Genomic DNA, 16286 nt, shown 5'->3' on the forward strand with positions numbered 1-16286 from the left:
TGTAGTCAACAGAAGTTATTTTAAGGGGTAATTTTGCTCTACATCAACCTAATATAATGATAAGAAAAAGTGTCACTAAATTTTTTTAACATTTTTAATATAGTGTTATCTAAAATATTATTTTTTCTATCGAAAATGTTAATTTCGCTACATAAAATGAATATTTCTGATATTAATATTTTCGGTAGAAAAAATAACATTTTAGGTAGTACCCGATATTAATATTTTCTGTAGAAAAAATAATATTTTAAGTAACGCTCTACCGAAAATATTAAAAAAACATTAACATTTCCGATAACGTTTTTTTTTAATCTTATATTAGAATGTTTTTCCTCAAACATCTCCTCTTTTAAGGCATCGCATAGAATCCTACATTTCATCAACCTCTTGAGAACTTTCATTTCCTTTTTTTTCTTTAAAATTCATGAAACAAAACCTCCATTCATTATCTGCTCGCTTAATGCTTACTCATTTTGATTTCAAGCGTAGAAGATGTTTTTTCTTTAATTTTGTAAAGCAAAAAAAGTCTCAACTCCACTAATCCGGTTTCAAATTCAGAAGCAAATAGTTTTGTTCAATATTTGATCCATGGATGGGTAAATTAGCTTCTCTTGCTGTTGTTAAGAGAAAAAAATATTACTTTGGGTATTTTTTTTATTAAGCTAAAGTTCTTACAAAATAGTATATGTTCTAAATATTCTCAACCATTTGATAACGAACACTCAATCACTCTACTACACTCATTGATGCTCGAATCTATTACTTCTAAGAATAACGATCATTTCTTTAACCACTAAAGTAATTTGGTTCGTGCTACTTGGATTATGATATATGTTTATAATTTTAGTGTCTTTATTTTAAAAATAATTATAAATATAAATTAATTATTATGATTTAATTAAAAAAAAGTTATCAACAATCAGTTAATCTAGTTGGATAAGACATTAGATTTCTTAAGACAAAGTCAGGGATTTGTTTCATAACGTTTGTGTAAGGAGTAAATTCGGTTCAGAGAGTCTCTCACATAATAAATCTTTGTAAAATTCGATATAAATTGATTAATCAATATATCAAACATTAGTGATTAATTCAAAAAATTAACGTCTAACGTTGACTTGTAACCTTTCTAATGTGAAAATTGTGCCAAAAGGCCTTTAGAATGTGAAAATCCTGCCCAATATCGATTCTACAACTTTTCGAATACGAAAGTCCTGTCTAAAATCTAAATAGTGTCACTACCAAGAAATGCCATGAAAATAACGTCCAACATTGTTGTCGAGAGCGTTAGCAAACAAAAACCAAGTGTCATACCCTTAATTCCATTGACGAGTTCAATGCTAAAAAATTCTTATTTTACTGAAGAAATAAATCACAAAATTAGTCCTCTAAATAAATTTATTATTCGAATCAAATTATTATAGTAAAAAACAAGTAATACAAGTTTCACGAGATTCAACAAACACAATAAAAAAGTTCAAACAAACAGGATCTTGGTTTCTTCTCTAAGATGAAATTGAAAACTTGAACTCCATAACATGCTTATAATCTTTTCCAGGATAAATAATAGTGGAAGGAAAGTTTGGATTATTAACGGAATCCGGAAAAGCTCGAGTATCCAAACAAAAAGCTCCAAAAGGTTGATAAACATATCCACCTTTCCCCTTCACATCTTTCAGGAACTTAGCTGAATAAAATTGAACACCAGGCTGATTGGTAAACAATTCCATCACTCTCCCCGTTTTATCATCTTTAACAATGGCAGTTTTCTTCAGCTTTCCAGGAGCACCATCTATGACATAGTTGATATCGTATCCCTTGGTAAGTTTGTCGATCCGGCTTCCCACGGTGTGGGGTTTGAGGAAATCATAAGGCGTTCCTTTTACGGTGGCTATTTCGCCTGTGGGGATGAGTTGGCTGTCGACTGGAGTGTAGTGGGAAGCGAAAAGCTGGAGTTGTTCCGATAAGATGTCGCCGCTGTTGTGGTTGCCGAGATTCCAATACGTGTGTTGTACTAGGTTCACTGGCGTGGCCTTGTTTAGAGCTTTAGCTTTCATCTTGACGCTCAGCCTGTTGCCTGGGTGAAGGGTGTAGGCCACAGTTACCTCCAGTGCACCAGGAAATCCTCCCAATTATACAACGAAATGAATTATCAAACGAAGATTTTGTAGTACAAATTCTTTTGGGTTGGTAAAAGGAAAAGTGGACTGACCTTCTTCACCATCAAAGCTATGATTTGCAAACACAATGGAAGGAGCATAACCATCTTTCTTGTATTTCTTTACTTTCCATACAACATCACTAAATCCAACAGGTCCACCTGATAATAATCATTTTAAAGTGAGAAAATTGAAAACATTGCTAAATGTGAGTAATTAAGATGAGGATTGAAGGAATAATATACCATGAAGCATGTTTTTGCCTTCATTGGGGACCAATTTGTAATGGACTCCGTTCAGAGTGAATTGAGCCCCTGCTATTCTGTTTGCAACCCTTCCAACAATGGAACCAATATACGACGTATCATTCTGTAAAAAAAAACATTTCTTTCGTATGAAAAGAGGACATAAACATGGATGAAAATAAAGAGACAAGTGTCATAACCATTTTTTAGGTAAAACAATTAAATATTATTTTAAAAAACGATTATGATTTTTATTTGAAAAAATTGAGGATTTTGGATTAATTGGAATTAAATTGAATATGGAGTCGCCATCGACCTTTGGATTAGGTAGGTCGAACACCTAAAAACGTATTTTAAAATAATTTTAATAAAAATCGTTTTAAGACAAAATTTGATCTGCATTTGCCAAAGATTCGATTAAAACGAGTTCGGGAGTCGGTTACACGTGGAGAAGTATTAACACCCCACAACGCCCAAAATTGGCACTATGTCACTTACATTTTGTCGTAAATGGTGGAAAATATGAATCAAATATAAAAGTTAAAATGTGATCAATTTATTGAAATATTAATTTGCTTCAAATTAATTAAGTAGAGAAAATTCTTTAATTTGAAAAGAAATCTTGATATTAGCAATCCTCCGTCGGGAAAACTAACTCGACTATTTCTCATTAGTAAAGAATATTCCCTCATCGATAGATTGTAAAAAAATACGAATCGAATATAAAATTGATAATCAACATTTGCATAAATTAAATCACTATTTAGTAATATGCGTCACATTGTTTAACTTAAAATAAAGGAATTAATTAGCAAAATAATATCGATTTTATTTCAAGTTCACATTTTGTTCAAATGTCGTATCGGATTGCAATGCTTCGATCAAGCAAGGCTTTCCACGCCCATTCTACAAATTCGTGTTATTAAAACGATTCGACTATTTCAACCATGGATAAAATACAATGGAGATAAATGTAATTAAAAATACAAAATAACATGATCACATTAAATAGAATGGAAAACATTTATTTTCATAATACACATAACCATAAAAATAAGTAAAATACATTCATACATAAATGACTAGCATACAAAAACATTACAAACTAAAATGAAATCATTAAAATACAAATATTTACAAGACTAAAATAAAATTAACATAAATTTGAAGGACAAAAATAATAAAAACAGAAACTAAAGGGACTAAAATGGCAAAAATAAAAACATAGGGAGTAAAACAATAAAAATAGAAACATAGAGGACTAAAATGTCAACAACAGAAATTTACATGGCTAAAACAACAAAATGGAAACTTAAAGGGTATAAATAGAAAATATAGACATTTGAAGGGTTCAAACTGAAAAATAGAAATTTTAATGACCTAATCAAAAAATATAAACATACCAGAGCCCTAATCTACATTTTAAACAAATTCAGACACTAGGAATGAAAATAACCCAACAATGAAACTTAGGACTAAAATGCAATGAATCAAAAACATGAAGGCCGAATCATAATTAAACCCAAATATAACACAGGGACAAAAATGAAATAATAGCAAATATTATGACCAAAATCAAATAATAACCAGAATAGCATAGTAGGTAATAACAGGACTCAAACATAAGTAATGAAAAATAAAGGCTCGAAATCAAAGAAATATGAACTTCATTTAATGGTTGAAACGTGCGATTACAAAGTATTGGGGACCTAACGTGTAGTTAACCCATACGCACAATTGCAGATACACCCTTGGTAAAACGGTGTCGCATTAATGGCCAAATATAAGGCCAATATCAAGGCCTTAAACCGGCCATCTCCCTATTTCTCTCATTTTTCCATCTCTCTTAAAACAGAGAGCAAAACAATGCTCTCAACTTTTCCCCCTCTCAGCCTCTGTCTCCGCCGTGGAGAGTAAACCAGAGGCATCCGTAGACGACGGCGATGGCGTAGGTAAACGACCCAAACACTAGCCTTTAGTCTTCCTATTCTTTCTCCCTTTGAACATCAACCCTTCTCCTACCCAAACAAAACCGAAACCCCTATTCAAAAACCCTAGATCCACAATAGGGGAAAGTTTACCTTCGATACTGGTTCTCTACACTCTGGCGAGGCTATAATGATGGGGTTTTCCACAAGGGTAAGATCTCCCTCTCTTTCTTTTTTTTCTCTCTATATGTTCTTTTCCTTTCGATTTTTTTCTGTTATTTGGTTCGAATCAGATTGAGAGTTTTTAGTTGGGTTCCCTCTGTTCTATAAAACCCCCGAATGGTTCCCCACCGAAATTCCTTTTTGATATCATATCTGCTCCTTTTTAATCTCGCATGTGTCTTGGATTATGGCTTGCTGTTGATGGATATGATAGAATAGAAGATTGCCTCGGGATATTATTTATCCTTGCTTCCATTTTTTATTTTTATTTCTCTGATTGATTTGTCTGACTGATGGATTTATCACTGTTGAGGGTCACTGTGGATGACAACGATGACGATCGGCTCCGATGGCGGCTCGATGGCTCGGCGGGGAAGCTGAGGATTTGAAGGCGGCGGTGCTGAATTTTGGTTTACGGTTTAAAACCCTAATTTGTTTGGGTTGGTTCTGCTATTGGGCTTAGGGATTAGGCCTGCAAAAATATATATGTAACATAATTATTAATAATAATAAACATAATAATAATAAATAATAATAATAATAATAAATTTAAAAAAAGACCCGGACAAAAAAGAGTGTCTACAGCTGCCCCTCTTTGCACATTCTTGTGTTAACAGGAATAGGGCAAAGACGAAAAGACATCACGTTTTTGTCTGGTTCTCTCCCTTTTAAAATTAGAAATTGGATAATGTTGGTTGTTGGGGACGACACTACTCATACATGATGAAGAGTTCGGGTCGTCTAAGGGTGGCACGGTTCCTACGTGATGAGGAAATATGGTCGAGGGATGACACGACTCATACGTGATGAAGAGTTCTAGTCATCTTTAGGAAGGGTGATAACACGGTTCCTACGTGATGAGGACGTCTGGTTATCTAGGGGTAACACGACTCCTACGCGATGAAGAGATCTGGTCAGGGGATGACACTGCTCCTACGTGATGAGGACGGTTGGTCATCTTTAGTGATTGTGGTTTTAAGGGAAACCGACTCAAAGATTTGTTTCAAAAGAAACAGACTCAAAGATTTGTTTCAAGAAAAACATACTCAAAGGTGATGTGTTTCAAAAGTAACTGTCTCAAAAGAGACAAAATTTGTTTCAAGGGAAACGACTCAAAGATGACGTTTAAAGGAAATTGTCTCAAGCGAAACAAAATTTGTGTTTAAGGGAAACGTTCTCAAAGATCGGTGTTTCGAGAGAAACAAACTCAAAGATGTTTTTGTTTCAAGAAAAACACACTCAAAGATTTTGTTTGTTTTGTTTCAAGGGAAACAAACTCAAAGATGGTAAATTTTGTTTTCAAAGAAACAAACTTAAAGATTTTTTCTCAAAGAAACTGTCTCGAGAGAAACAAAATTTTATTTCCAAAGAAACAGACTCAAAGATAGTTTACGTTTTAAGTGAGACGAAATTTGTTTCAAATGAAACAATCTCAAAGGTTGGTTTTTCATTAAAAATTATCTCAAGAGAGACAAAATTTGTTTTCAAAGAAACAATCTCAAATGTTTATTTTTCATTAGAAACTGTCTCAAGAGAGACAAAATTTGTTTTTGAAGAAATAGACTCAAATATGATTTTGTTAAGAGAAACAAACTCAAAGGTTTTTTTTTAAAAAGAACATACTCAAAGATTTGTTTCAAAAGAAACTGTCTCAAGAGAGACAAAAATTGTTTTAAGAGTAACAGGCTCAAAGAGTTTTTTCTCAAAAAAAAATTCTCTCAAGAGAGACAAAATTTTGTTTCCAAAGAAACAGACTCAAAGATTTTTTTTTCAAAAGAAACGACTCAAAGATTTTTTCACGAAATTGTCTCAAGAGACAAAACTTTGTTTCAAAAGAAACAGACTCAAAGATTTTTCACGAAATTGTCTTAAGAGAGACAAAACTTTATTTCAAAATAAACAACTCAAAGATTTTTACTCAAAAGGAACAGACTCAAAGATTTGTTTCAAGAGAAACTATCTCAAGAGAGACAAAAATCGTTTTAAGAAAAAAAAAGATTCAAAGTTTGTCGATTTTGTTTCTAGGGAAACAATCTCAAATGTGTTTATTTTGTTTCGAAGGAAACAATTTCAGGATTTGTGTTTAAATGGGAAAATGTCTCACGCGAGACGAATCAACTTTGAAAATCCCAAGTGATATTAATTTTGTTTTAAGTACAACAACTTTGAAATTTGTATTATGAGGGAAAATGTCTCAAGTGAGACGAATCAACTTTGAAAATCTCAAGTGATATTAATTTTGTTTCAAGTAAAACAACTTTGAAATTTGTATTCTGAGGGAAAATGTCTCAAGTGAGATGAAATTTGTTTTGAAATTGTCTCAAACGAGACAAAATTTGTTTAAAAGGAAATTGTCTCAAGTGAGACAAAATTTGTTTTTAGAGAAATTGTCTCAAGCGAGACAAAATTTGTTTATGAGAAAACGATCTCAAGTGAGATCAACTTTGTTTAATGTGAAACAAATTCGAAATTTGTATTTCAAAGGAAAAATGTCTCAAGCGAGACGAAATTTTTTTTCCAAGAAATTGTCTCAAACGAGACAAAATTTGATTTTAGAAAACTATCTCAAGCGAGACAAGATTTGTTTTTCAAAAGAAGTTGTCTCTAGCGAGACAACATTTTGTTTCGAGAGAAACAACATCAAAAGATACTGATAATCTGTTTGTTCCTGCTGGTGGAGGAAATGTCTTAATTGTTAACTTCAGGAAGTCACATCTGTGGATGTCATTGTTTCTTCAAGATAGAGACATCTGGTCATTTCTGAGCTTTGATTTCCTGAGAGATCAAAATGATACATTTTGACTGAGTATCTTCGATGTTAAAAATGAAATTTATTTGATATTTTTTATTGAATTTATCCTCAAGTGAGGAGAAAAATGTCTTTAATATACATCATGATAAATGTTTGATGCAAAATTTATGTATCATGCATTTATGTGTATGTATGTATGTATGTATATATGTATGTATGTATGTATGCATGTGTTGATGTATGTTTTTCTCGATCTGGAAGGAGAATAGTTGCAAGAGCAATCTTCACTCTATCATTGATTCAGTTTGTCTTTATTTCCACTAGGGTGTACTCTTGCGAACCTTGATCTGAGACCATTTGTTTGTCCCATCAAAATTTTGCCCCCAAAAATTTGCTTTCTCTTGCCCCAGTTTGGATCTTGAGCTTCAGATAGATATTCATTGAATTCTAAGATATGCCACCAGAGATTATCTTGTTTGAATTTTTTTTATTTTCAGGAGCCTAAAAACATCATTTAGAAGAGTTTTGAAAAATGTTTAATCAAAGATTTGGAAATATTGCCCCTTTCAAGGTTTCACAATTGACAAATCATATAACAAGAGTTCATTGAATATCAAAGAATTAATTACACTGTTAATCCTTCAATAAATTATAGCTATTTGACAAGTGTCAAGATCAATGCTATCTTTGAGAAATGGTTAAGTATGGAAAGGATAAAAAAGTCTCAGGTTGTTATGTTTGGTTAAAGGTATGGTGTTCTCATTTATTTGAATGTTCAATGATCTGATGGGGTAACGTATACTCATCTTTTGGAAGTTTTCTCCGACTCCCAGCTCTCATGATCTCATTCAGGTTGTGCGATGCCTTATCAAGAGATTTATGCGATCACCTTCTATGCAATAGCTGCACCATCTTTGTATTCGAGTCGCCTTTTCAGGTTTTCAACTCGAATCCTCCTTTGGTTTCAAGACTTTATTCATGATTTACGTCTTGAACCCCCCTTTGTTATTTTTTTATCATGCAATAAAGATTTTAGAAAACTTTCTTTTTTGTAAATAAAAGATTAATCCTGATAGGCGGGATGCAATCTGAAGAGTATCTTCTGCTTAGAAATCCATGTATGATTAGAAAGGACTTTTTAGGAACGTAACGTAGGCCATGGTTCACGGTTATGAAATAAATGGATAAATAAGCTCAAACAAGTGTTTAAGGGTAGTTAAACCAATGATCAATTCATTCTGATTCCTTCAATCTGGTCTTGCTCGATTTGGATCTGCTCATATGAGTTTTTTATTTTCTCTTGATGTTCCATGATCTTCGAGTGAAGTGATTTTGGAGTGATTGTGCTTGATCAATCTCACGGTTTGAAGCTTGATGCATCCTTTGAGTCAAGGGACTCTTTGTCTTTATGATTTTGTCTTCTTTTTCTTTTCTTTTTCTTTTTCTATTTTTCTTTGATTTTTCTTTGTACTCTGCATCTGGTTCACCTTTTCGGTATCTATTTTGAATCGATGTCTTCACTCATGCGAGAATATTTCCTCAATCTTGCCCCCTAGTGTAGAGGGTGATCCTTGGTTAAGGTTGAATCAGAAGAAAGCATAATTCAGGCTCAAATAGGGACATAAGGGATATATATTTTCTCTTGTTGTGAAGGGATAATGAAAGAAAGCTGTTCATCATTTCATACACAGAAGTCTTTGCAGAAGAGGTATCCCCAGGGGATAGATTTTCAGGATTAATTTTTTAGTTACATGAAAACAATGTAATTAATGCATGATAGAATTATTTTTGAAATAATTTCTTTTACTTCTTCTTGCTCTCAGCATGCCTAAATTGTTTAAGCTCTTCTTCAGAAAATTGATGCGAGATGCCCCACGTTGTCTTATTGCATGAAGGATCATGTTCAAGCAAACATCTTGTATTCAATGTCTGTAGGTCTTATTGGTAGAAAAATGTTGGTTTGACGTTTAAGAAGACGATGGTGACTTTATTGGCTAAAAGAAAGGTATGGGTATGACTTTTTGTGTATCGAAAGGATAAATGCAATGTTTCAATGTCACAAAGAATGTTTCAAGGTCTCAAAAAGAGGGAATGTCAAAAATTGGTTCTTTGTAGTGACCAGGAATTATTTCGGGTAAACAAAATCAAGAGATTTAATTTTTGGTTTAGACAGAATAATAAAGGGTCTAATCTTGTCATATATCAAAAATCTATAATTCTTGAAGAAATAAGAGAATATTTAATTCATTTGATATTCAAAGAATTAAAGATTAAAACTTGTTCAATTTTCTACCTTAGAAGGCATCATAAGTTCAAACATTAAGATTAAAAATATTTAAGAAAATATTAAAGGTAGAACAAAACTAGTTCAAACAAAATAATCTCTATGGATGCAAATGGTAGATGCAATGCCCCTATCCTTCTTCGATTGTCCATGCCCCTGAATCCATCAGGTTCTAGATTTTAATCTTCAGTGCCTTACAATTCTCAGCGGAATGACTGGAGCTTCCTATGTGATATCAACATCATAGACCTCAAGAAAAGAAGACTCTTTTCTCAGATTGTCCTGGTAGACTCAACCCTGCAACCAGCCGAACAAGCTTCCATCGTGTTGATTTCAACTTCTTGCTTTTATTTTCAATGTGGTTAGGACCACTTCCTTAAATCCTCCATGAATTAGCTCCATGTTTTTATGAAAATCCTTAAAAATGAAATGCATATAATAAATGCAAAGATGCAAATACAGATACAAAAATGTTGATCCCAACGATGAATATCATAGAATAATTTTCACCAGAAATAAAAGGTTTCATATTACAAGACAGTCTACTTTACAAACATGCCTTCTCCTAGATGGCTGAGTCTGAAGTGGATCACTACTTCATCTCGGATCTTCGTCCTAAAAAATGATACCTCTCAATGCTCTGTAATCTAACTCGGTTGATGCCCTTGCGGTGTTGAAGTTAGTGTGTCACTCTTTGGTGGTTTACGTTGGTAGGATCGTAGATAAGAATTTACTGTTGGAATAGATCGTCATTTCAGTCTGGAATGTTGCACGATCATCGAGCAAGTCTCATTTTGGTACTCTGAACTTTTTTAAGCCCTCGATGCATGTCTTTATATGTGACTGCTTGATTGAAAACTTTTATCTCTTCTTGAGAGAATTTTCTCTGGAATATTCCCTTGCAGATCAACACTTTTGCATTATATTATGATGTTGTCATGCAATGCAAATAAGGATGAAAAAGATGACACAAACAAAATAAATAAGTTAGTGTACACAAACAAAAGAGAAAAAAAGTTAGTACATGTAAAATAATTGATACAGATAAAATGTTATTCAAAGATGAATATAACACCTACCCTGACATGATATCTACCCGAACATGCTTTAATTAAATAACATTCCTACCCAGACATGATATCTACCCTAAATGCTTTTTTTTCAAGAAATTAATCTTAACCGCATGGTATCTAGTTCGCATGCAATTATTTAACAAAATTTAAAGCAAAAAGGAAAGGTTCAGAAACATTCCTCCTTTGTGTATACTTAATTTGGGTACCTACTAACGGACAGAGGTTTATTATATCTATACCTAGGGTGACCGTTCTACGGATCACTGTATGCATGGTTTCGGCTCTAACAAAAAAAGTGACTCGAATTGTCCTTGACGTCGGTGCCCCCTTGGGCTGCCAAACCCTCGATCCTCACCCATTACAGGTTTTGAAAGAAACGAGTTCAACTCGAGGGGATTCACTACCTTATACCCATACGAGGAATAAATCCCTACGAAGGTATAAGATATGTATCCCATGGGATAATTGCTAAAACTCATACGAAGATTATATTCTTACAAGAGTAAAGCAATAACCCTGACTAATTTGGATCAAAGCTCGTGTCTAGAGCTCATGTTATGCAAATGCATGTGATGTGTGTGAGGAGGAACGTACCTACATTTGACTCAAAAAACGAAAAAAAAAAACTCGACAAAACTTGGATCAACCTGAAAGCAAAAAATCAAATTTAGTATGACAACTAAAAATGAAGCAATTAAAAACTTCAATAAAAGGATCATAGATTAACTAAAGACTCGAACTCATAAATTCGACCACAACGACAACGTGTAAGCGACCTACAACTTGACTCTCTAAAAAAGTCCCCAGTGGAGTCGCCAAGTTATCATAACCATTTTTTAGGTAAAACAATTAAATATTATTTTAAAAAACGATTATGATTTTTATTTGGAAAAATTGAGGATTTTGGATTAACTGGAATTAAATTGAATATGGAGTCGCCATCGACCTTTGGATTAGGTAGGTCGAACACCTAAAAACGTCTTTTAAAACCATTTTAAGAAAAATCGTTTTAAGAGAAAATTTGATCTGCGTTTGCCAAAGATTCGATTAAAACGGGTTCGAGAGTCGGTTACGTGTGGAGAAATATGAACACCCCACAACGCCCAAAATTGGTACTGTGTCGCTTACATTTTGTTGTAAATGGTGGAAAATATGAATCAAATATAGAAGTTAAAATGTGATCAATTTTTTGAAATATTAATTTGCTTCAAATTAATTAAGTAGAGAAAATTCTTTAATTTGAAAAGAAATCTTGATATTAGCAATCATCCGTCGGGAAAACTAACTCGACTATTTCTCATTAGCAAAGAATATTCCCTCATCGATAGATTGTAAAAAAATGCGAATCGAATATAAAATTGATAATCAACATTTGCATAAGTTAAATCACTATTTAGTAATATGCATCACATTGTTTAACTTAAAATAAAGGAATTAATTAGCAAAATAATATCGATTTTATTTCAAGTTCACATTTTGTTCAAATGTCGTATCGGATTGCAATGCTTCGATCAAGCAAGGCTTTCCACGCCCATTCTACAAATTCGCGTTATTAAAACGATTCGACTATTTCAACCATGGATAAAATACAATGGAAATAAATGTAATTGAAAATGCAAAATAACATGATCACATTAAATAAAATGGAAAACATTATTTTCATAATACACATAACCATAAAAATAAGTAAAATACATTCATACATAAATGACTAGCATAAAAAACATTACAAACTAAAATGAAATCATTAAAATACAAATATTTAAAAGACTAAAATAAAATTAACATAAATTTGAAGGACTAAAATAATAAAAACACAAACTAAAGGGACTAAAATGGCAAAAACAAAACATAGGGAGTAAAACAGTAAAAATAAAAACCTAGAGGACTAAAATGTAAACAACATAAATTTACATGGCTAAAACAGCAAAATGGAAACTTAAAGGGTATAAATAGAAAATATAGACATTTGAAGGGTTCAAACTAAAAAATAGAAATTTTAATGACCTAATCAAAAAATATAAACATACCAGAGCCCTAATCTACATTTTAAACAAATTCAGACACTAGGAATGAAAATAACCCAACAATGAAACTTAGGACTAAAATGCAATGAATCACAAACATGAAGGCCGAATCATAATTAAACCCAAATATAACACAGGGACAAAAATGAAATAATAGAAAATATTATGACCAAAATCAAATAATAACCAAAATAACATAGTAGGTAATAACAGGACTCAAACATAAGTAATGAAAAATAAAGGCTCGAAATCAAAGAAATATGAACTTCAGATAATGGTTGAAACATGCGATTACAAAGTATTAGGGACCTAATGTGTAGTTAACCCATACGCACAATTGCAGATACACCCTTGGTAAAACGGTGTCGCATTGATGGCCAAATATAAGGCCAATATCAAGGCCTTAAACCGGCCATCTCCCTATTTCTCTCATTTTTCCATTTCTCTTAAAACAGAGAGCAAAACAATGCTCTCAACTTTTCCCCTCTCAGCCTCTGTATCCGCCGTGGAGAGTAAACCAGAGGCCTCCGTAGACGACGACGATGGCGTAGGTAAACGACCCAAACGCCAGCCTCTAGCCTTTCTATTCTCTCTCTCTTTGAACATCAACCATTCTCCTACCCCAAACAAAATCGAAACCCCTATTAAAAAACCCTAGATCCATAATAGGGAAAAGTTTACCTTCGATACTGGTTCTCTACACTCTGACGAGGCTATAATGATGGGGTTTTCCACAAGGGTAAGATCTCCCTCTCTTTCTTTTTTTTTCTCTCAATATGTTCTTTTCCTTTCGATTTTTTTCTGGTATTTGGTTCGAATCTGATTGAGAGTTTTTAGTTGGGTTCCCTCTGTTCTATAAAACCCCCGAATGGTTCCCCACCGAAATTCCTTTTTGATATCATCTCTGCTCCTTTTTAATCTTGCATGTGTCTTGGATTATGGCTTGCTGTTGATGGATATGATAGAATAGAAGATTGCCTCAGGATATTATTTATCCTTGCTTCCATTTTCTATTTTTATTTCTCTGATTGATTTGGCTGACTGATGGATTTGTCACTGTTGAGGGTCACTGTGGATGACAACGGCGACGATCGGCTCGATGGCTCGGCGGGGAAGCTGAGGATTTGAGGTTTAGGGTTTAAAACCCTAATTTGTTTGGGTTGGTTCTGCTATTGGGCTTAGGGATTAGGCCTGCAAAAATATATATGTAACATAATTATTAATAATAATAAACATAATAATAATAATAAATAATAATAATAATAATAAATTTAAAAAAAGACCCGGAAAAAAACGAGTGTCTACAACAAGATTTACCATATACTCCTTGACCGAGTCATATCCCAGAACAATATCACCCAGTTTACCTGAAAATTATCACCAGAAACAAAGACAACAAATATACTCTTGAAATAAGTGATCAATGAAAATCCAAAACTTTAAAAAGAGATCTCCACTTGTTACAACTTGAAGTTGTAAACTTTTGGAGAGACAATCGAAGGGCTAGAGTAAAAAGAGAAATTAACCATATTTATCGGGGAATATGACAGAAACAATAGTTGCTCCCCAGTTCGTGAATTTAACAGACAAATCGCCTTTCTTCAGCTCATATATCCCAACCTTCTCCTTTGCTTCTGACCCATTGATAATTGCAGAAGCTACTATTATGAACAAAGAAAACAACAAGAAAGATATCTTAGCCATGTTTTGGAACTGGATGAAACAAGGCTGACGAGTTCCTTAGGTGATTTATAGGAATAATAAGAGGGAGTTTTAAGTCTGTCTAAGATATAGATGATAGAAAAAACAAAAGAAGGGTTATAAAATATTATGCAAATTGTTTCTGGCTTATCTGTTTTGACTTCTTGGGAAGCTCAGTTTTCCATTCATGTGTGCACCCGCTTGAGTTATGTTTGTAAAGTGAAAGTTATATTATGCAGTTTGAATGGCTAAAATGAACTTTCAAAATTTTACGTTTTCTGATAGTTATCTAGTAACAGACTGCAAGTTTATTTTTGGCAAATTATATATATTATGATCCTTCATGAACCAATTAACCAAAGGCTGTAGCTTCATCATGGTTTTAGGGTTCTTAATTAGCAGGTAATGAAGAAAACATCAGATGATGCCTTGGTGAGTTAGCAACTAAACGTTGCATTGGATTATAAAGACTCCTAGCTGGGATCTGAAATTTTCAAGTTTAATGATGAAAAAAATGAGCTTGCGCTGCTTGTGATACCTAAAGAGCAAACAATTTAAGAAACTCGGATTCAATAATCGATTAATTCAAATTAGATACAACATAATCTTTTATCATAACAATCCTCTTAATATAATTTACTATATTCACAACGTCAAAATTATTAAAAATCAAGTTGAATCAGATAATTTTGAAGTAACTATAGGCTGTATATATGGATAGATGTATAGTAAGGTAGGTTTCTGATAAGTGGATGCTACAAATGCGCATTTTTATTCGGTTTGTACAGGTGACTATGATAGTATTGGAACACGTTGATTCCAAGTCATGTTGGTTTCAACTTTGAAGCCTTAGATAATGCAATGAACACATGGCCACTTGCATTTACAAATCATATTGTTCATTCTTCAAGGACAACTCCAAGGAAAACGACAAAAATAAAGCAACGAAACAACTAATTCATGGAGTTCAGATTTAAACATTCTTAAGGTTACCATATTACATTAATGGAATAATAGTCCATTTTCAGGTTCCAACTTGAATTTTTTATTTATTATACCACGTGCCTCATTACTGCACCAACTGAAGCGAAGTAGAAGCCCAGGCTGCAACATGGCAACATGTTAGTTTGTACTGATTGCTTCAAGCATTGACGACTCCCTCTCCCACATTAAAAAATCTCTTGTAATTTCATGCAACCTCTCACTACAAGAATTATCTTTTTTAGTGATCATTTAATTGTGACATTTAAAAATTACATCATAAAAAAATGTTATTTGTGTTGAATTTTATTTTTTTTATATTTAAAATAAGTAATTGTCACTTGTTTTTATTTAGTCACTCTGTAGATAATAATTGTGATAATTTTAAAGTTCATCACAACTAAACCGTGACTAATATTATTTTATTATGACCAAAGTAAGTTGTAATTATCAATTTGTCCCTAATAAAATGCTCGAATTGATGCCAACTTATTTTTTGTGAGAAAATATCTAATAGTGTCAACATATTGTAGTCACTATTATTATCCATAATTGTGACAAAAACATTTTGTCACTATGCTTGGTGGATGATTTGTGATGAAAATTGTTTAGGTCACCAATGAAAAGAGTAATTGTGACATATTTTTATTTGGTCACTCTTTTAGTAATAATTATGACAGTTTAGAATTACATCACAAGTAAGTCGCCACTAATAGTGTTTAGTTGTGACTATCGTAAGTTGGCATAATCAATTTGTCACTAGTGAAATACTCGAATTTGCATCAACTTATTTTTCATGGGAAAAGATTTATTAATGACAAATATTAAGTTGTCATTATTTTTATCTATAATTTTGACGACAACATTTTGTCACTAGGCTTAGTCGTTATTTTTTTGTGATGAAAATTATTTTTATC

At 32.7% G+C, this 16286-nt stretch overlaps 1 protein-coding gene and 1 pseudogene across 1 annotated transcript; both read right to left on the minus strand.

Moving 5' to 3' along the window:
- The window catches only part of LOC120187799, a 51104-nt pseudogene extending 43909 nt beyond the window's left edge, over nt 1-7195 (minus strand).
- Nucleotides 1484-14425, minus strand: LOC120187800 (galactose mutarotase-like). Its single transcript, XM_039191425.1, has 5 exons — nt 14214-14425; nt 14005-14054; nt 2402-2525; nt 2210-2317; nt 1484-2122 (listed from the first exon to the last, which is right to left on the minus strand). The coding sequence occupies exons 1-5, from the start codon at nt 14389-14391 to the stop codon at nt 1503-1505; spliced, it is 1080 nt and encodes a 359-aa protein (XP_039047356.1). The 5' UTR covers nt 14392-14425; the 3' UTR covers nt 1484-1502.
- Nucleotides 14426-16286: the final 1861 nt, after the last annotated feature.

Source organism: Hibiscus syriacus, unplaced genomic scaffold (assembly GCF_006381635.1).
Source record: "Hibiscus syriacus cultivar Baekdansim isolate YM2019G1 unplaced genomic scaffold, ASM638163v2 tig00113726_pilon, whole genome shotgun sequence".
Classification (NCBI taxonomy): domain Eukaryota; kingdom Viridiplantae; phylum Streptophyta; class Magnoliopsida; order Malvales; family Malvaceae; genus Hibiscus; species Hibiscus syriacus.

What these genes read in the sequence shown, in the direction of transcription:
- LOC120187800 (XM_039191425.1), bottom strand. Translation starts at nt 14,391, where the DNA reads ATGGCTAAGATATCTTTCTTGTTGTTTTCTTTGTTCATAATAGTAGCT. An exon ending in CATATTCCCCGATAAATATG is followed by an intron (nt 14,055 to 14,213) that starts GTTAATTTCTCT and finishes GATAATTTTCAG; the next exon opens with GTAAACTGGGTGATATTGTT. An exon ending in ACTCGGTCAAGGAGTATATG is followed by an intron (nt 2,526 to 14,004) that starts GTAAATCTTGTT and finishes TTTTTTTTACAG; the next exon opens with AATGATACGTCGTATATTGG.